At 40.1% G+C, this 22,662-nt stretch overlaps 1 protein-coding gene across 1 annotated transcript; it reads right to left on the bottom strand.

The window, feature by feature from the left end:
- Positions 1–13,514: 13,514 nt before the first annotated feature.
- On the bottom strand, positions 13,515–14,079 carry LOC124681873 (mRNA-decapping enzyme subunit 2-like). Its single transcript, XM_047216652.1, has 3 exons — positions 13,980–14,079; positions 13,755–13,906; positions 13,515–13,633 (listed from the first exon to the last, which is right to left on the bottom strand). The coding sequence occupies exons 1-3, from the start codon at positions 14,063–14,065 to the stop codon at positions 13,515–13,517; spliced, it is 357 nt and encodes a 118-aa protein (XP_047072608.1). The 5' UTR covers positions 14,066–14,079.
- Positions 14,080–22,662: the final 8,583 nt, after the last annotated feature.

The raw sequence follows: 22,662 nt of genomic DNA, 5'->3' as shown, positions 1-22,662 counted from the left end.
CGAATAAGCATAAATTCACACGTAAGGAATTGGGTAGAGTAGCTGCACCAACTGTGTGCCATGAGGACTAGCTACGAAGGCATGCAAGTGTACCGATTGGTAATGAGAAACTTGATAGACTTAGAGGAAGGCCTTATTAGGGTGGCGGTACCCTGACTTGGCACAAACGCCTAGCGAGCTGGCGATGACTCTTAGAGAAGAAGGAGAGAAAGAACGAGAAAGAGAGACGATTGTATGAATTAACACGGGGCAGGGGTTAGGATGGAGGCATGAGACATATGTCAACATTTTGTGACCACAGAAAATTGCTAAATAGAATAAAAACACATCGATGAGTGTATTTATATGGTCTTTGGTTTATCCAGAAAATCATACTTCAAAGATATGCAGATGAGTTTGGTCTTTGGTGAAAGTTTGAAATGGAAATTTTTGATTCAGTTTAGTAGCTTCATTTGTTCGTTTCATGTACGGGCTTTCTTCTGTCTTGCATTATTTTTACCCGGCAAATGATTTTTTAGAGGGATATGGAATCTGTATGAGAAGATGGGAATATTTTATATATTCACAAGCAAGGCCTAGACTTGACTGGTGTAGTAAAAAAAAGAGATGAAGAATTAAGGTCGCAATTGGCACAAACTAGCAAGGCTTGAGTATGCAATTTTTTATGTGCATTATTTTAAATGTGCGGAGAGAAAAGAAAATTTGAAAAGCATGAAATGAGAGTCATCAGGAGCAAGCAGATGTAAGGCGATAATGGTTGCAACATGATCATAATGCATATATGTAATTTAAAATATTTGAAAAATACATCAAACCGTAGCAACGCACGGGCATTCAACTAGTGTGCTTAACAAAAGTATTCAGCACAATTGATTGCTCTAGATTTTTGTTTGCATTTTCTGTCGACTTCATGCGTATAGGGCCATTGCTGCACGTTTTCTGTACCGAGCTCGAGCGCCAATGCTTGGTCCTGTCGTGCCACCGGTGCATACACCACGGCCGCGAGTCCCCATCCACCAGACGGCCAAAGAGGCGTCTGAGCTTGCCGATGGGTTTTTTTTGTGTATGTAAATGATTGTACTGCTGAGACACGAATTTTATACTACCTTCACGCGCACGAGCAGCAGCATGCAGTTCATATGTAGGCGAAATACAGACTGCTAATATGCAGGAAAAATTCAGACCGCTGGCTACATCGGTGAAGTGTAGTACTAAACCGCCCAGCAACTTTCGCATAGTGCACGCTGAATGCTTCGTAAAATGCCTTGAAACACTGTTGTAGTCCTGTATGTGATCTGTGCTGGCTCCACGGGTCTGTACCCGCGCACGCTCTGTCCCGGGAGATCTTTTTCTCTCTTTCTTTTTTCTAATTAACATCAAGGCAGTGCAACTGTTTGGCCATGGGCAGTACGGGTACTTATTGACAGGAAAATTTCGTTATGTCAATGCCGGGGAGTACGGTGCCTAGCGTTCGAAGATGCACATTCTTCCTTAGAGCAGCCACAACGTGATGGTTAAAACCAAGCGCTGGGATCAGGATCCTGGTGCATGAGCAGTTGTTGCTATTGATCGTGTCGGATGCAAAACTTTCCCCTGGCGCTAGTGGTTTTTATTCGGCTTCTTGCGTTGAATCCGAGGCCTATGTAAGTTTAATAAGCGTCTCACATAGTAGTCTACGTTGGAGAGATAAGCGCTTCACTATGTATATTTTTTCTTCTATTTATTTTTATTACTTAAGTGTCATGGTAAGCGCTCCGCGTTGTGACTTCTCTTCGAGCATATATAACCCTAGAAGCTTAGGGAGGCGCTTAAGCGATTAAAAATAACATGTATCCAAAATGAAAACCATCTAAGAGCCCCGTCGTACCATGCTAGCCGCTAATGGAGGCGCTTATGCGATTGGTTTTTGTATGTGCATAGTGTTTGTTGCTGGGGATCTTGTAGTGTCGACGCAAGCATTCTTCCCAACACCGACTAGGATTTTCACGCAACGAAAAGGAATTTTAGCCTAGCGTCCGCTCTAAGCGCTCCTATTGTAGATGCCCTTATCGTGTTTGTGCCAAGAAGTTTGGCCAAGCTAGAAAAATTTGGCGTTCTTAAATTGTTCAAATAAAAGCAGCCACACAATTTTTTTATCTCACGGGAAGTACAAGAAAAGATTTCCAGAAGTACAAGCAACAAATACGGGAAGTATAACCACTTATTATAGGAAGTACATGAAATCCGACAAAATCCAAATGTAGAAAAAACAAAATAATCACGTCATTCGTGAGAAACTTCAAATACTTGACGATGAGAAGTACAACCATTCGACACGAGCAGTACAACCACTTATTATAGGAAGTACAAGAAAACCGATAAAATTGAAATGTAGAAAAAACAAAATATTGTAGTCATCCGGAGTGAAGTTCAAATACTTGCGGTTGAGAAGTACAACCATTTGGCGCGAGCAGTGCACACACTTAATATTGGAAGTACTAGAAAACCAATGTAGAAAAAACAAAATAATCTTGTTGTTCACGAGGAAGTTCAAATACTTGACGCTGAGAAGTACAAGCATTCAACACGAGCAGTACACAAGCTTAATATATGAAGTATAAGAAAACCGAGAAAATCCAAATGTACAAAAAAAATATAATTCGGTCATCCGCGAGGAAGTTCAAATGCTAGACACAGATAAGTACAACCATTTAACACGAGCAGTACAAGCAGTTATTATAGGACGTAAAAGAAAACCAATAAAATCCAAATCTAGAAAAAACATAAAAAAAATCCCGTCATCCGTGAGGAAGTTCAAATAGTTGATGTGGAGAAGTGCAACCATTCAACACGAGCAGTACACCCGCTTAATATAGGAAGTACCAGAAAACCGACAAAATCCAAATGTACAAAAAACAAAAATAATCCCGTCACCCGCGAGGAAGTTCATATACTTGAAAACGAGAAGCACAACCATTCAGCACGAGCAGTACACCCACTTATAATATAGAAAAGTACAAGAAACCCGACAAAGTCCAAATGTAGAATAAACAAAATAATCCCGTCATCTGCGAGGAAGTACGTGCAGTGATTCTGAGAAGTACATGCGGAGACTACAGGAAGTACAAGCGGTAATTACATGAATTAAAAGTGTTCAAAGAAAAATACTCTCACCTAAGTTCACATAGGAAAAAACAATAATAATCCCATCACCCGTAAATAAGTTCATATACTTGACAATGAGAAGTACAACCATTCAACACGAGCAATACACCCACTTAATATAGGAAGTATAAGAAACCCGACAAAGTCCAAATGTAGAAAAAACAAAATAATCCCGTCATCTGCAAGGAAGTACGAGCAGTGATTTTGAGAAGTACAGGTGGAGACAACAGTAAGTACAAACAGTAATTACATGAAGAAAATACCCCCACATAAGTTCACATAGCAAAATTGTGAAGTTCAAATATTAAGATTCGGGAAGTGCAGAATCTCTTAAAATAGAATATAGGGACAATCTAACATTATCGTTTTGAAGCACACATGCTAGTTTTTGTAAAACACACTAGTATCAAAACATTTCAATGAAGTACAACCACGAAGGCCAAGCAGTACAAGGACATGTCGTGGGAAGTTCAGATGCGCGTGGTTGTGCTGAGAATTTTGTGTGGCCATGGACCTCAAACGAACATCGTATGAGAAACTTATAGTCATTTTACTGAACACTTTCGTGAAATAGCGACGAGAAGTACAAACGCATTTCCGTAGAAGTGCAAGTTCGTGTCGTAGGAAGTTCAATGCTCTGTTTTTACGGGGCGGAAATCTATTGTCCAAATCTCATCGATTTGATCACCAACCACTTCAATCATTGTCACCAAAAGCTTTATATGGTAGAGTATATGTCTAATTTGATTACCTACAACATTTTACAACAAATAAATGGATCTAATCTAGCAAATTCAAATCTTTATCCCACAAAATATACCGAAAACATGATTTCAAAACTTCAAAAATTAATTTTAAACTGTTTGGATTTGGCAAAAATGGTAGATACAAAAAAGATGCACCATTTTAACACCTTTCCAACCGTATATCATTTCACTTGTTTAAATATACTGCATGAAAAGTGCGGGGAAATCATTCGGTACCCGTCACATAAAACGGGCGGACAGTAATTCGTGTTTTTCTCTTAAACTATAAGGAATTAGAGAAAACAATTGGAATAAGAAAGTTGCGCCTAGTCCATAGCTTTCCAACGCCATATCATTTGCATCATTCCGACATACGGTTGAAACAAATCATCCAAATTACTGTCCGCTCGTTTTTTGAGTACGTCCGAATTTCGGTATTTTTAAAATTGTTCAAAAACTGTGAGGATTTTGGAAAAACATAAAACATGAAAAAGTTGCGCAATTTCATTATCTTTCCAACGGTATATCATTTTCACATTTTCGATAAGCGATTCGAAAATCGAACTAAAAGTTCGTTTTCTGGCCATATATAAGCGTTTTCGTATTTTCAAAATTAAATTTAAACCGTGCAAAATCTGTGAAAAGTGTGAACATGAAAAAGTTGCGGTTTTTCATTATCTATCCAACGGTATATCATTTGCATAGTTCCGACAAATGGTTGGGAAACACGAAGTAGAATCGGTAGCTACGAAGAAAATGGGAAGTTCGAGTCGGTTCGACGGAAAGTTGAACCTCGTTATCCGGGAAGTACAACCTTATGTCCAGGGAAGTACAAGTCGGTGCTCGGAATATTATTCACGCAACCGGTTGCGAGAATAGTGCTTTGTATATATATATATATATATATATATATATATATATATATATATATATATATATATATATATATATGACATATTCATGCTACACCCGGGTGTAGTTACTCCCACGTGTGTTTCACACAATCTAGGTAGTATCTATCATACCGAAGAGTATATACATGTAGTATGAAGTATATAAGAATATTTTGGTAGTATATATACTACTTTGTAGGTAGTATGTACACTTTTTTACGTACACTAATTTTTTACGTATAAATATGCATGTATTTTGTATATATAGTGCAAACTATGGGTGTATTTAAATTTTTTTCACCAAAGTTGGTATGGAGTATCTTAGATATAGTGTACGAACATACTCAAACCAATAAAGTATGTTTTATACTTCCGTATGGTAGTATATGAGACGTGGGTGTAGTTACACCCGGGAGTAGGAAGTATATATATATATATATATATATATATATATATATATATATATATATATATATTAGGTCTGCTATTCTCGAACCGGTTCGAGAATAACTATTCTCGAACCCTTTCTGAACTTCCGCGTGTTTCACAAGTGAACTTCTCGACGGAATACCAGAATTGCATGTTCGTGCGGACAGTATTTTTATGTTGATTTTCAAACCGCTTATCGGATTGATGCGTATAATATACCGTTGGATTCGCACGGAAATTTCGCAACTTTTTTGTGTTCATTATTTTCCCAAATTCTATATTGATTAAAACTAATTTGAAATATACAAAACAACGTTTTCGCGGATTTCTCTATTTTTGTACGAGTTTTGGGGTTCCAGTTTTCAAACCGTTTATCGGAATGATGCGTATGATATGCCGTTGGAAAGGTGCTGACTAGGCGCACCTTTTTCATGAAGAACACTTTTCTAAATTCTTTATAGTTTAAGAGCAGATTTTAAAATACGTGATTACGTTTTTCGAACTTCTCGGTTTTTCGAACTGTTTTTGGGGCTTATTTCTGAACCACTTATCGGAATGTTCCAAATGATATTGCGTTGAAGAGATATTGATTAGGCGAATCTTTTTCATGTTCAATGTTTTTCCAAATTCTAAATGGTTTTAGTTTAATTTCAGAACTACATAAAAGTGAAGATAACGCCGACACAAGAACATTTCAAAATTGGCTCATCTAGATTGATTAGGTGTGGCATTGCGATATGTTGGAGTATTAATAGAGTTATATTAGTGCTAATTGTATGTTGAGTTGGTCGATTTGCGCAATCGGTGGTTGTACGGACGATTTCTATGCGTATGATTTCCGTCCAGAAAAACAGAGTGCATGAGGTGCTCGAATATAGAAGTGAACTTCCTTATATCTGTTAGTGAACTTCCGATCGCCGTATAAAAGTTTCAGGCATGTAATAAATTATAGCGAACTCCTGTGGATGTGAACTTCTTCTTCCATGAATCTGAACTTCCCGACGGACTTCAATATTGTACAGAGTGAACTTTCGAAACTTTAGTCCAGTTCGAAGTGAACTTCAGAAAATATAGCGAACTTACGTCGCATCTGAACTTCTGTGGACACAGATCTAAACTCCCCTTTATCCTGCATCTGAACTTCCAAACGGACCTCAGCGTTGTAAGGTGTGAACTTCCATTTCAAATATGAACTTCTATACGGGGAGTGAATTTCCGTACAGAGGTAAGTGAACTCCCCGATGGCGGCAAGTGAACTTCTAAAAAAAATCGCGAACTTCCATCAGTTTGAAGTGAACTTCAGAAAATATAGCGAACTTCCGTCGCATCTGAACTTCTTTGGACACCGATCTGAACTCCCCTTTATCTGCATCAGAACTTCCAGATGGACCACAACATTGTAAGGTGTGAACTTCCTGGTGTTTCCTAGTGAACTTCTCGACGGAATACCAAATTTGCATGTTTTGTGTGTACAGTATTTTAATGTTGATTTTCAAACCACTTATCGGAATGATGCGTATAATATACCGTTGGATTCGTATGTAAATTTCGCAACTTTTTCGTGGTCATTGTATTTCCAAATTATGTATTTATAAAAACTAATTTTAAATATACAAAACAACGTTTTCGTGGATTTCTCTGTTTTCTTGCAGTTTGGGGGGCTTAATTTCCAAACGGTTTATCCGATTGATGCGTATGATATGCCGTTGGAAAGCTGTTGACTAGGCGCAACTTTTTCATGTAGAACATTTCTCCAAATTACTTACATTTTAAGAGCAGATTTGAAAATACGTGATTCTGCTTTCCGAATTTCTCGTTTTTTCTATTGTTTTTTGGGATTTATTTCTGAATCGGTTCACGGAATGTTTAAAATAAAAGTTTGTTGAAAAGATATTGATTAGGCGCACGTTTTTCATGTTGAAATTTTGTCCAAATTCTAAATAGTTTAAGTTTAATTTCAGATATACGCAAAAGCGGAGATAACGATGACACAAGAACTTTTTAAATTGGCTCATCCAAATTGATTAGGTGTGGCCTCGCGGTGTGTTGATGTATTAATAGAGTTATATTAGTCCTAATTGTATGTGGTGACGATTGATTTGAGCAATAATAGGTTGTACGAACGATTTCTACGCATATGATTTCCGCCCAGCAAAATAGAGTACATGAGCTGCTCTAATATAGAAGTGAACTTCTCGATATATGTTAGTGAACTTCCGGTCACGGTATAAAAGTTTTAGGCATGCTCAAAATGGACAAGGTGTTTCTACACCCGGGTGCATATGCACCCTTTATTTGAAATGCATATTAAATATATTTTTAAATGTCAAAAAAATACAAACAAAAATGCCTCGTGTATATGTTGACATGTTACATATTCATAAAGTTGTTTCAGAAAAAACCGATATGTTTTGTGTCTTGTACTAAAAAGACAAATTTTTAGTGTTAAAATAGTCTATTCCTCGAGACATTATTTGTCTTTTTTACACAAGGTACAAAAATTGTCGGTTTTACGTGAAACTTTACGTGTACTCATAGAACGTGTCCCTCTACATGCTAAATTTTTGTTCCTATTTTTTTACTTTTTGAAATATGTTTTATACATATAGGGTGCATATGCACCCATGATCAGTTTTGGTTTTCTGGCTCAAAATGTACTTCCTACATGTTCAAAGTGAACCTTCGCACCGGTACAAAGTGAAGTTTGACAAAAGCAAATTTCATGTATGTTCATGATGAAGTTCCCCCATGTTCAAAGTTAATATTAACAAAATATAAATTTCTAGCTTGTTTCCCAATGTTGAACTAGTTAACTATTGCACTCTGGAACAATGAACTAGAAACTTCATGTAGTTCACTATACTTTGATGAAAAGTTCATTCTATGGAGTTTTTGGTTGTTTTGTTTCCCTTTTCTATTTTGGAGGTTGTAATTATTTTACAGTGAACTGGTGACGTCTAAAGAGCGAACTTCCCTATAAAAAATATAATTTATTTGTTTAATGCCAAAGCCAAACGAGTGGTCTTTGCATCAAAGATGTATACACGATTTTCTTTTTGCCAACACACAAGCCCAGGTGTACTAACAAAGACAAGTGAATGGTGTACTGACAATGATAAGTGAATGCATAGCATGTGTACTGTAGCACATTTTACACAATTTAATAGAACAATTCGTACTGCTCAACAATTGCAGAAACACAGCAATATGCTAAGAAGCAAAATTTGTAAACTGGAAATCCCAATCATGCATAGCCAAGTAGCAATTCAAAACCATATGAACTGGCACCTGCTCACTACATGCTCACTCAATGCACAACTTCCTACCGTAGAAATAAATTTTTTCATACGTGACTGAACATCTTCCTCACAAAGAAATGTACTGCTCCCCTAAATGCATAACACTGAACTTCACACATAATTAGTATACATAAGTAATCCACCCATCAGCGCAAATATCAGAAGCGAACTTCGCAAACAATCCATCTAGTAGACCCAAATAAATATCCATCTTGTGGGAATAGTCTAAATTGAAGTATCAGGACACAATAATTCACAAATAGAGAAGTTAACTCCACAAATTAGTATCAGTGAGCTTCACTCAGCCTGCGCCGTGCCCATCCTGGCGATGCTCCTGCAACGGACGCCATCGTGGAGCGACATTTGGGCTTGACAACGCCACGCTAAGCCGCATCCACCTTCAAGAAGTAGCGTAGGGCTAGCAACACGTTTATGTCCTCGTTCTCTGCAACATTGCCTCGTCAGGTTGGTGGGATTCAGGGAGTCCTTGGTGTATATGCATGTGAAGCTCGGACGATGCGAGTGGGCTTCTCAAGTACCTGGCATCAAATAATAAAATTAGGTGAATAAAAACTCGAAATATTTTGATTTTAATGAAAGAACATAGTTGATCACAAAATGCTGAAGCTATCTTACAAACAAATCAGAAAAAACATCAGTATTCAAAGGAGAGAGCACAACTAGATTCTACAAGATGAACACCTGTACTAGTAGTAGTATCTAAAAATAATCTGCGTTTTCACAATAAACAAATGAACTTCCACGGCCAACGAACTGCATTTCGCAAGAAAAGAGTGTACCTTTTCAACAATTAATAACTTGCAGTTTAAGAGAACTAAGCAAAAAAAAAAATCAGAATACTGCACCGTTGAAGTGTATTGTTCCTAGTACTAGCATACTTTTTTTGCCTAATACTTCAGCATTCATTACAAATATTTACTCCTTTTTTGCTTGAACTATATAAACTTCTATTAAAGATAACGTAGCATGTTCTACTAACTGACATTGAAATATCACAACAAAGAATGAAAAGGTATGCTCAATATAATGTCACATTAGTGAATAGCTAGCTGATTATGTTTGCAAAAATAGCCCCTGAAAAGTGGTTCAATATTAACTTGGCTCCGTGCTGATAAATAAATAAATAGTACCTGATCAATATATAGCTTGTTGATTATCAAACGAACTGCTCCGCAAAGAAAACTGAACTTCGCCTTCAGACAAAGCAAATTCCCCTGGAAAAAAGTAAAAGTAAATTTCCTAGTGATACACACATCATAGATACGTAGGTGAGAATCACTTAAATGCTGCACTTCGTTTTGGAAAGAAAAGATGCTGCAAAGCTATTGGAGTTCAGAGGAGCTAGCGTAACTGTGACAAACATCAATCAACTGAACCGCACAATGGCTTACAGCAATGTCGCTGTACCAATATGAGAAATGAACTTATATGCAAGCGAACTGTTCCCGCTGAAAACAACATCTGTTCCTGCATTATAAAAACTCTTGCATCATCATAAGATAAAACTATTGCATATACAAGAATCATACATCCCCGAGGCATAAATATTCTAGCAGTAATATATAAAATGAAAATAACAGTAGATGTGAACTTCGCGAATTAAGAGAAGTGAGCTTCACGGATTAGAAAAGGTGAGCTTCCCGGATTATAAGAAGTGAACTTAAAACTCAGAAAAGTTGGAATTATAATAAAGGCACATAGTTGACCAGTAGTTCATAGTCGTATCATATTTTCATCTAGTAACACTCATCTAGACTTCGATATCTTAATACAGTGAACTATCGAAGATTGGGAATGCACTTCATTTGTTTTCTACAACGAACTTCACAGTTTTGTTCATCGATGAAGTAAAATGTTTGACAACAAGAAATAAACTTCTGGCGATGATGTGAACTTTTGATAAAAATTAGTTAAACTTCCCAGCGAAAAATATACAGCCTGAGCTAAAAGAACCAGGATCTACGAATATTTTATGAAATGATTCAACAATGATTTACCTAGCAAGCATTTACAGTGTTCTAAGGAATTTTAGCAGAATTTGAGATTGGGACACAACAGGAATTTGTAGTGGCAACACACTTGAGTCCCCATGAAAAAATAAACAAGGTGATACATCTCCGAGTTTGGATACTAGCAATAACCTTTAAAAATTCATAACAGGAGACAAAATAAAACGAACTGAATTTCCGTGATAAAATAAGTGAACTTCATGACAAGGAAATGCAAACTTTATGAGAGAGAACTTCGCAACTGCAGTCTATGATTTTTAACTAGATCCGATGCATATGATGCATTTCCAACTTCGCTATAGTGAACTTCTCTAAATTTGGAAGGTGGTAGTATTATTACTGTAGGTACTAGTACTTCAGGGAGAAATTCAAGATGTTTTACTAAAGTTCTTGACCAATTCCATGTAAATAAAAACTGCAGGGCACAGTAGTGCTAACTTCGTAGTTCAGCTTAGTCATATACTTATTTAAGATGAAGAATATAAGCCAATATGTCTAAATGGAAAAGGTTAACAATAATAGTATGTGCCAACAAAAAATCAATTGGCATTAAAAACTATCACAAAGAACATAGAAACATACTGTTTCATCTTGTTTGGAGTGGCCAGAAGGGCCCAGCACAGATTATTTTCAGCATTTGACTTGGCACAGTTAGAAGGATTGGACCTCATATGGACAGGAGCAACTGCATATGGTCGATAACAAAAGAAGCACTGGCAAACTGAGCGGGGCACGATGGACTTACAAACGAAGAGTGGTGTAATCCAGCTGACACATTGAACTTCCTGATGGAGCTCATTACAGGGGTCACAAGAGAGTATAGCCCGTTTGTCCGATTACTCGTGAACTCCCCCAGCGGCAACCAGTGGGCTCCCACATCTGAACTTATCATGGACTCCACCAGCCGGGCAACAAATCGAGAATTACCTTGTGCTCCCCTAACTCATGGGAATATAAAAGTGAACTTTTGTCAATACAAAAGGTGAACTTGAGTTATTTTCCTATTAGACACACATCAACAGCAAATGCATATATCAACATGCTCCGGGAGCTTGGGACCCTACGAACTTCCTGAGATAAATAAAGTGAGCTTCGTAAGAGCGACAAATTATCTGATTTTCTAAACTAAACCTAGCAGGCTTTTGTGCAGAACTTCCCAATCTAACAAAATGATCTTCCCAACAAGATCCGGTGTTGCATTTAGCAATGATTTTTTTCATAAAAGAAACTACTTCAGCTTGTATGAGTGAACTACTTTAGATAGTCATGTATGCATACGCTATACTGCCCCGTATACAAGTATGTACTGCAACACTTTTTACACAATTTTACAATCATCGGTAATGAAACAAAAGAGAAATAGAAAAGAGAGAAAGCGCCATTTCAAGGAATCACAATAGCCGAAAGGTGAACTCCCATGGCAGCAATGATGTGGCTGCACCGCGAGACTCGAGTAACCTTGCCAAACTTGTTGCCATGAACAACACCTGAACTCACCGGAGTGTTAGCATAAAAGAAAGACTAAACTTCCACGAATGAACGACACTGAACTTCACAGAAATAGGATGAGGATTAATTGAAATTTTTTGGACGAGAAAAAGGCAACTCCTAACATACAAATTGAGATTCCGGAAAAAATTCGATGAAGTTCTCAACAATAGTATTACTGTAATGAAAAAAACAACCAATAGTTATTGTGTTTTTCAATTCTTTGCATCAACAAGAAAACAACAAACAAATCTGCAAAATAAAGTCAAACATCGCTAACCAGGTGTAGTAAATAACCTGACTTGTACACGTTCAGTACAAGCAGCTCACTTCCTTCTTCCCACCTCTGTTAAATAGAATCTCACTACTAGTGTACCGCGTTGGTAAAAGAATTGCAGACTCCAGCGGTTCAAACAGGAAATTATAAATTTGCACCTAACTTTTTGCTCACTCAATGTCACTGTGGTTCTTCCAGCATATATCTGAATTTCACATTTATCCATTTGTGAACTGCAGTTTGTCCACTTATGTTATCTCTGCAAATTTTACATATATAAATAGTGAACTTTCAAGTGCATACAGATTGAACTTCACAGTAAAACAAATACAAAATCCATGTGCGGCCAGAACTTCCTTTGTAGACGAACGTTGATTCACAAGATACATTTGAGTTTCAGCACATTATAAAAAGCAAGTGAACTTCACCTCGTAGACGAACTGAACTTTTACCAATTAAAATAGTGAACCTCGAAACCACACTGTCTATTAATTAACTAGAATTCCATGTACTTGACTGAACTCTGTGGTAGGGAGGAAGTGAACTTCAGACTAGAAAAGATTTTAACTTCCAATTGTGTATTATTACATCATCATGAACACAGGATTGAAAATTTTGATGGTCTTTGCCTAAGAAGCGGTGACAGAAAAGGAAACTTGGCTGAGAAAGACAACAACGCATTCCTATATGCAATCCACTCTTTTCCGTCATCTACTGCCAACAACACCAGGAGGAACTGCAAACGACCACCACGACGAGCGTATTTGAGCAAACTACTCGATTTTAACAAGTGTATTTCTCAGGTCTAACGAGTGAACTATCATCGGTGATAAATTTTACAGGAATTGTAGTTTTTTACAAGAATGTTTTTTCGTGAGAGAACAAACAACATATAGCTATGTAGTGAACTTTCTTTCTTTCTTCGAGAGCGCAGCTATATTTACTTTTACGGTGTTTTTTGCACATAATTTTCCGGTGGTACTTCACGAGGCGAGAAATAAGAAAACTTGCCAGGCTTACGAAGTGAACTGTGGGAAGAAATAGCTTTAAACTTTTCAACATAACAAATAGAACTCCCAAATCGCTGCAAGTACTACTCCAAAATTCAAAGGTGGCTGAACTTCTTGGCGCACACCGCAATTTTATCATTGAGGGAGGCAGTTATAATATGTTATAGGAAGAACGAATGAATTACCCTGTCATGGGTGTCATCGAGGATGATGGCACCCGAGCGAGACGGGGATGCGGAACTTGTAGTGGGTGAAGTCCTTGTAGATGTCGTCCAGGTGCGCGTGGTAGGGCCTAAGAGCGTTGCAGCTGTTGAACACTGCATACAACAACAACAACGGCAACAACAAGTCGGAGTTAGCGACGAAACCAGCAAAACATCATCTCTGATAGTGTTTTTTGGAGTCATGGGCCGTAAGAAGACAGAGAATGAATCATACTGAGGGTGGTGAAGTCCTTGAAGGAGAGGGACTTGAGGGAGGGGTTGTTCTCGACGGAGTTGTCCTCGTAGAACCAGTGCGCGCACTCCAGCAGGAACATGATCCGCTCGAACGACTCCAGATCCTCCTTGGGCACGTTCAGCACGAACCGGCTGCCACGAGCAGATTGGATTTGGATTCGGATGAACTTGCGGGGGTGTGGGATTGGGGGTTAGGGCTACGAACCTGCAGAGATCGTCGAGCAGCTCCTGCGGCGGCAGCTGCCCCCTCGACGTCGACCGGTTCAGTCCCCCGCCGCCGGCCATCGTCATCCACCGACCTTCGCCGCCGCCGGGATTGGAGGAGGTGGGGGCCGTCAGGGCGGGAGGAGGGGGGCGCCGCCTGGGAGGGAGGAGGTGGGGCGCGCCTGGATTGGAGGAGGTGGGGCGGTTGGTCGCCGGGGTAGGGAGGCGTGCGTGTATTTTCCTCGGGGGATTTCGCCGTACTCCGTCACCGGCTCCCTCGCGTCGGCTACCGCCGCCGCTCGCTCGCCGGCGCCGATAAGGTAGGAGGCGGGATTGGATTTTGGGGAGGTTAGAACGGGCGGTTCAGTTGCGTGGGAGTGGGGTTCGCATCGGGGCTATTTTTTTTTTGTCGGTCGGGTCGGGTCGGGAGTAGAAGGTGGTTTGAGGGGGTTCGAGAATAGCTATTCTAGAACCCCTCTTAAGGGGGGTTCGAGAATAGTTGGGCTCTATATATATATATATATATATATATATATATAGGTCTGCTATTCTCGAACCGGTTCGAGAATAACTATTCTCGAACCATTTATGAACTTCCCGATGTAGGGAAGTGAACTTCCTGGCGGAACACCAGAATTTCATGTTTTGGCGGATAGTGTTTTGCGGCCAATTTTTGATCCGCTTATCGGAATGATGCATATGATATGGCGTTGGAAAGATATAAAAATTGCGCACCTTTTTTGTTTCTACTTGTTTTCGAAATTCTGTATGATTTAAAACTAATTTTAAATATACAAAACTATGTTTTCACGGATTTCTGGATTTTACCAAACTTGTTTGGATCTGATTTTTAAACCGTTTCTCGGATTGATGTAAGTGACATGCCGTTGGAAAGCTATTAACTAGGCGAAACTTTTTCATGTTGAACATTTTCCCAAATTAGGCACGGTTTAAGAGCAGATTTGAAAACGTTTGTTCCTATTTTTCCAAACTTCACGTTTTTTCAACGGTTTCTTAGGTTGTAATTTATAACCGCTTGTTGGATTATTGCAAATGATATGTCATTGGATAGATATTGATTAAGCGAAACTTTTTCATGTTGAACATTTTCCCAAATTCCAAACTGTTTAAAATTAATTTCAGAAATACCCACAATCGAATGCAACGCCGACTCGGAACATTTTAAAATTGGCTCACTTAGATCGATTAGGTGTGGCATGTCAGCACCCTGGAGTATGAATAGATTCATATCATTGCGAATTGCATGGGGTGGCGGTCGATTTGGGAAACCGGAGGCCGTGAACACGATTTTCATGCATATGATTTCCGCCCAGAAAATGCAGACTAGTTGAACTACCCTGAATATGAGAGTGAACTTCTCCGGACTTGCTAGTGAACTTCCTGACGGAGTATGTAAATTGTCGATTTTGCTTTCAGTTTTTGTGATAGTTTTCAAACTTTCGATCAAAATGATACAAATGATACATCGCTGAAAGTTATGAAAAAAGTGCAAATTTTCACGTAGAATATTTCCAAAAAGGTTATGGTTTAGGAGCAGTTCAAAATATACTAAAGTATGGAATTTTCAAACTTCTGTGTTTTTGTTCTATTTCTCTTAGTGGACGATGTTTTGTATATCAAACCGCGGAAGCCTAAACAGTGAACTTCAATTGTTTTTTAACATTTATAGGCAAAGGATACATGTGCTTTACATTAGATATTTTCAGATGAAGCACATGGTACCATGATGCGTAGTACAATGCGTAGACTGACATATGTACATACTGAACTTTCACACATATATAAAGTGAGCTTCCAGAAACAAATTCGACAAAAATCTTAATAATAATGGATCTGCACATACATGCAAACCGAAGTTCCTAACAAATAAAGAGGAACTTCACAGAATAATTTGTTGAAACAAATAGTTAGCAGCATCACAAAATACAAAATATCAGTATACAAAACAAACTTCCAAAATAAAAATAAGCTAACTTCATATGGGGACGAGGTGGACTTTTTTCTATTTGAAGCCACCGATGGATGCAAATATTCAATTTCAAAGAGAATCAATCAGAGTGTGCTACAGAACTTTCTGGGCAAGAGCCAAAATAAAAAAACTGAAGCTAACCACATCAGGTACTAGTTGTGTCCGCTACTTGTAAAAATATGCGGTGTGCTGCCTCATCGTTGGTACGCTGCTGGGGAGCTGCTGCTGTGTAATGAGCCTGGACTCGTTGTTGTCTGTGAGCCACCCGTTGTGTAAGGCTGAGAGCTTGGGATGGCAGCCATGTCATTGGCGAGGTGCGCGTATGAGCCCGATAGTGCTGGTGCCAATGAACTCCTACACATGGCTTTGTCGGTGGAAGGCACGGTCAACCAGACGAGTACGGAAGTGAGGCCAGTGAGGTAGGGAACGGGGTGGTTTGGCGAAGCTTAGGACCATGGCTTCAAAGGTACCCCAAACGCCATCTTAAGGGAGCTCCAAGTGTTGTTCCTGGAACAAAAGGTAGAGTGTACTTGTATCAGTGTAATGATTATACTTGGATCAGTACGGGAAGGCTATGGTCAGGACTAGAAGAGACATAAAATAAATACAAAGACCACAACATGTTTCTACTTGCTATCACTAGGTATTCACTTCAATTATATCCTGTAATAATAACATGTGTGGATTCAGTTAAAGAAAATGAAGTTATGTTTATCAGGGGAGGCAGCGTCCCCTGCCGCAACAATGTTTTTTATGATAAACTTTCTGATGTGGGCTTTAACTATTGGACAAAGTGAACTTCCATTTAAACATTGGTAAGCTTCATGTGTGGACGAGGTAAACTTTTATTTTTTGGAAGCAAATGATTCAATTGATGAAAATGATCAACTAGATAGAGAATCAATCGGAGAGAGCACGCTACAGAACTAACGCCACCTCGCCAGCATGTAGGCCACGTTGCCAGAATAGAAACTGAACCTGACCACATCAGGTACTAATTTCTAACATATTAGAGGAACTAAAATTTCTCAGATTTATGAGTAAACATATGACAACTGTTCTTTCGATGTTTCATTGGCCAAGATGAGTTGATCGGTCTACATTTCGCTAGTTGAAACATATTGACAACACTGAACTGTCATAGTTTTGCTGAATGTACTTCAGTTATTAGGGATGAAATTAACTTGGAATGAACTTTGCCAACAATGGACCAGAACTTCCATTAAAATTTTAATGTTATGGAAATAAATGGCAAGTGCACTGTCTAAACCGAACGAATGAACTTCCGAAAACTAACAGGTGACCCCATGGCATTTTCTGCTATCTTTTTTTTAACAGGAAGTGAACTCCCTATTTTGGCCTAGTTGAGCTGCTCACAATTAACATGTGAACCGCTCAATGCTGTAGATAAAAAAGCAAGTACAACCAAGAATAAAATCACATGAAGCAATAGCATTTCGCATAGCAGCAACCAGCCTATCAACCATAGTCCACAGTGTGAGGAGCAGGCTGACCTGGGCATGAGAGACTCGCCGAAGCCATAGACTCCTGACACATTATTGTTTCCATGCCGTGAGTGAAGTTAACTGGTAGCGGTCTGCCTGGGGGTCCATGGCGGCGCTCATAGGAGTCCACAACCACGCACCTGGGAGACCAAACTTCATGTCACACTAAAGCAATCTTCCTAATAATCATTTTTTGCATCCGGTTAATCTCTCACATTCAACATTGCACATGATGGAAAAAAAGTTACAGACCACTAGACAAAAACGACAAATGAACATAGAAATGAACTTTTCCGTCCAAACATAGTGAACTTCACAGACCGGCGAACCAATTTTCCGGACAAAATATGTGTGAACTTCCGCAAGTACTAGTACGAACTCAGGTCTAATAATGATGAACTTTAGGCACAGGGTGAACTTCCCGACACAAAAACTTCGCGTCCTTGAGTTGGATAAGCGAACTTGCATTCTAAATTAAGTGAACTTCACAGTTTTGTGCTTGTGTGTTAACTGAAATCAGTCTATGAAACGATTTTTCCCAAGTAAAAATGAGTAAACTTCATATGTGAACTGGGCGAAATTGATTTTTATGTGCTGCAATCATCTAAAATTTGCTCAAATGCAAAGCTGAACTATCTTTTAATAAAATCACACAAGCCAACAGTTAAGAAATATAGTACAACACTAGCGGTAGTTTTTATATCTGAACTTCCCGCACTAACTCTCTGAACATTAGATTTATAGCAAGTTGACGAAGTGAACTTTGAATAGCTAGTTGATTATGTTTGTCAAAATAACCCATGGAAGTGTTTCCAAAATTACCTTGTCGACTGTATTTTGTGAAGATACACCTGGACATCAGAGATGCAAGGAAATAACTTCTTGAAATCGGAAAGTGAAATAAAGCTGAACTGCCTGGAGAAAAGAGACAAACTTCCTTGCAGTCAGTTTCCAGCAGGGATGATCCTGAAGGGCTACAGCCAGCTAGAAGCAGAGCTAGAAGAAAATAACAACATATAACTAGGAGCTCACTTTAATTACTTATACTGTAATAATGCCATGTTTTGGGGTGGAGTTCTTCCGCGGAAGGTGTACTCCCCGTTGGAGCGCACTTGAATTTTGGGGGAGGCACAGGTTGACTTCCCAGCAACACACACTAGAGTGTCGGGGGGGGGGGGTGCGGTCGCGTGCTAGACTCCATCGAGAAGCCTGCTGGACTGTCGAGGATACGCGAGTGAACCCCCAGTGTAGCTGCATATCTGCACATGGAGCTTTGCACTGTCAAAAGGAACAAAAAAATAGTCCATCTAGCAAGAATATCTAAGCTAAAGTAGCAACAGATGTGAACTTCACGAATTAGGAGAAATGAACTCCACGGATTAGGAAAAGTGGGCTCTTCATCTCTGCACACTATCAAAAGGAAAAGCTAAACCATGGCTAACAGTGAACTGCACCACTGCCAAATGTGAAGTACTTCTCAGAACTGGATGCCGAATAAGTGAACCGCCCAAAACTACTAAAATGAACTTGATTCTTCTGAGCTGAACTGCGGATGCCGAATAAGTGAACTTCGATTTCTAACATAAAAAAGTGAACCACCCAGAACAGATAAATATCGATGCTAGATTTTCTATGGTATCGGCTTTCCTTTCTGAAGTACCCTCATTTGATATCTGAATTCAGACATACATGAAGTGAACTTCTCGGCTATAAAATAGATTATGCAAACTTCAGAATTATAATCTTGAGCTCACATGCATATATTTAGTAAAAAACTCTCAATACGTCATGACAAGTAATTTTCGAAAAAGGGAAACTTCAATACGTCAGAGAGTGAACTGCTGGAAAAAAAATTCTGATAATTTAGCGCATTGCTGCATAAGTTACTATTACCATGATTATTTTTACAATGGTGTTTCTTCTCCGACAATGCTCTAACATTAATCTGGTTTAAACCAACTGAGCTAAGAGCAATCACCCATGCAATTATAATATTATCCAAAAAAAGTTGTATATTGTGTTGGGTCATTACTCATTATGCACAATATCAAAACATGCACAAAGTGTTCAGTTTAAATGATTTAATTATGTCCCACTATATGATTTTCATGTACTGAACCGGTCTAGAACACAGAGTGAACTTCTTTAGCATGTGCAAGAACAACATTTTGAAAATTATAGAAGCGTCAACATAGACAGATTGACAGGCAAATTATTGTCGACATTATTCTAGAAACATATCACTACCCGTTTAGAAATGGAAGCAAACACCTATGGGGCATAAATTCCGATTACCTTCAAAGCACATGGTGAGGAGGAGTTCAGAGGATCCTCGGGGAGAGTTCGCATACGCACTTGGGGCGAGTCCAGCTCTTCACAGTTCACACTGGTGTGGACTCTTGACGCCCGCACGATGCACATGGAGGCGCTGGTAATCAAGCGCATCACAGGATGCCGCACTCCATTGAGGTCTGGAGATGGAGGTCTAGAGCAGCCATCGTTGGTTTTCATAACATCGCTCCCGCTCTGCACCCTCGAGCTCTGCAATAGTGAACTTTCACATTGTGAGAAAGTGTTCCAAACAAAAATTGTGTGACCTTGCGAACAAAATAATTGACACGGCGAGCTCCTAGGAAAAAAAATAAGTAAACTTCAAGCATAGATCAACTGAACTACTCTGCTGAAATATATACATAAAAAATAATCTACACATCCACCAGCTTGTAATTTTTCCTGAAGGTGGCACCCAAGCTCCATCACCTGATCAATGTTTTTGCTGGGTGCAATTGCAGCGTTGGTGCGCTTAAGTAGATGTGAACTTCCCGAATTATGAGAAGTGAGCTTCACAAATTAGGAGAAGTGAGCTTCACGGATTAGAAGTGAAGTTATTGAATACCATAGTTGTACGAAGTGAACAGACAACATAAAAGTGATCTTTAATCATGGACATACTGAACTTCCCCGTAAAAATGAGTTCTGTGCAAAAGGAGGGAATTCTGTACAAAAATTAGCTTTGCCAAACAAATAAACTCCTAGAACAAAAAATGAACTTCAACGACCAACGTAGTCAATGTCTCACCAAATCGAAACTCACACTTTAATAAACAAAAGAAACCGAACTTCGAGAATCTCATGATTTGGAACCATTTTTTATTTTTTGTATTTTTTTTCAAGTGAAGGCCGAAGCAAACTTCTAGGAGAATTCCAGCAAGTTTCTCAAAAAATATTTATCCGGGCAAAAGTGGATAAACCTCCCGACAAAAGTGTACTTTTTCTGTGTGGGACAAAGTGCACGTCCGTGTTACCCAAAGAGAATTGTCTGAACCGACCAAGTGAACTTCTTCATACAACCTAAAAAAATTCAGAATAAGGGCACGCATAGTTAACTTCAACCACAAGAGTGAACTACACTAGAAAATGAGCGAAACTGGAGCAGCTCTCTAGTCTTTGTTTACAGCCCTTGGTTAGCTGCACTCTTCATCTCATGGTCCTGATTCTGAACTTAGCTAGGCAGCGACATTCCTAGCTAGAACTATACACCAGAATGTTTGTTCCTAAGAGTTAGGATGTCCATGATAATATTAAGGGCGAATGTTGCTGCCAATCCAGTACTCGCAAGCACTGGATTTAGAAAATCCATCATCCAACAATGATTATATTTTGTATGCCCACATATTTCTTTAATAAAATTCTAGAAGTTGTGCACCCTAGAAACACACCATGATCAGATCTCGTGCAGAAAACACGCGAATAGCTAACAGTCCAGCTAACTAGAGTCATTATCAGTCCCTCTGTTCCCTCCCTAGTTGCTTACCTGAATCGCCCCCAAATCCCACATAGAAATATTGCTTCACGGCTAGGAAGATCCAACACCTAGTTCTTATACGAAAGAAAGATAAATGAATGTAACTTTTTGACATTCCACGAAAGTAAACTGATGTACTGAACTGCTCTCTTTCTGCAACTGAACCGTAGAGTAGTTCACGCTCATTTTGAACTAAACGTAGCAGTTGAGGTCACCTCTTGCTTGGCAAGACACCCGAATCATCAGAGATCTGTACAAAATGATGTAAGACTAGCAACAAAATTACCTGGGATGCAGCGCTCCAGCATCTGAACTTCCCCTGGACCTGTCGGATGGGCAACAAACAGACAACAACCCGGTGCTCCTCGACCTCGCAGCCCTGTCGTCCTCTGGATGCAACTAAAAACAACAAATTCGAACTTGGATCTGCACAGCAATAAGGTAGGTTCGTCCATGGTGGATCGGAGCGGGGTTCGTTGAGGCTCTTGTGCAGCGTCGTGGGCGAGTGGAAGTTCAGGGCGGCGCTCAGGAGGAAATACGGTCCGTGCTCGGGGTAAGTTCGTGGCTGCTCTGGGGAGTAACAAGGGCGTGTCGTATTGGGCTGCAAGGGAGAGGCGGCCCAAGGATGGGAGGAACCGGGGAGGCACAGCGGCTTGCTCAGGCGCTGGGTGAGATGCGGCGGTGCTACCGCCGTGGAAAGGATGCAGCGTGGAGATGAGTGCTGCCGCCAGGGAAGGAGGCGGCGCGAGGATGTGGGCTACCGTCGGGGAAGAAGGTGGGGGCGAGAACGTGGTGTTGCCGCAGGGAAATAAGGCAGCGTGGGGATGAGGGCTACCGCCGGGGAAGAAGGTGGGGGCGAAAACTGTGTGCTACCGTCGGGGAAGAAGGTGGGGGCGGGAAGAGCGTGCTGCCGCCGGGGAAGAAGGCGACGCAGGGATTCATCGATGCCTCCGGGAATAAGGCGGGGCGGGGATTAGGTGCTCCCGCCGGAGAAGAAGGCGGGGCGGGGATTCGGTGCTCCCGCCGGAGAAGAAGGCGGGGCGGGGATTCGGTGCTGCCACCGCAGAAGAAGGCGGGGCGGGAGCTGGATCCGGGAGACGGAGTGCCCTGCCGATGGGGGTGAAGGTGGGGAGTTCACGTGGCCTTGGATGAGTTTTTCTCGGGGCGGCTTGGTTCGCCAGGTGGGTGGGGTTCGGTTTGGTTAGGGGGTTCGAGAATAGCTATTCTAGAACCCCTCTTAAGGGGGGTTCGAGAATAGTTGGGTTATATATATATATATATAGAGAGAGAGACGCTATTTGACTCCCTGGGAGCAGAATAGTTATTCTGCACCCCGCCCGACTCCCAGCCGCGATATGCAAAAAGCGGCCCGCGCGCCTGTAGC

The sequence above is a fragment of the Lolium rigidum genome, unplaced genomic scaffold (genome assembly GCF_022539505.1).
Source record: "Lolium rigidum isolate FL_2022 unplaced genomic scaffold, APGP_CSIRO_Lrig_0.1 contig_58057_1, whole genome shotgun sequence".
Classification (NCBI taxonomy): Eukaryota; Viridiplantae; Streptophyta; class Magnoliopsida; order Poales; family Poaceae; genus Lolium; species Lolium rigidum.
Note: the sequence above shows the minus strand (reverse complement) of the source record. Positions and strands in the feature narration are given on the sequence as shown.

Bases quoted from the DNA above. Each gene is read 5' to 3' on its own strand.
- LOC124681873 (XM_047216652.1), bottom strand. From the start codon at position 14,065: ATGACGATGGCCGGCGGCGGGGGACTGAACCGGTCGACGTCGAGGGGG. The intron at 13,907-13,979 runs GTTCGTAGCCCT...TGCTCGTGGCAG, and splicing joins CTGCTCGACGATCTCTGCAG to CCGGTTCGTGCTGAACGTGC. The intron at 13,634-13,754 runs GTATGATTCATT...TGTTGTATGCAG, and splicing joins CAAGGACTTCACCACCCTCA to TGTTCAACAGCTGCAACGCT.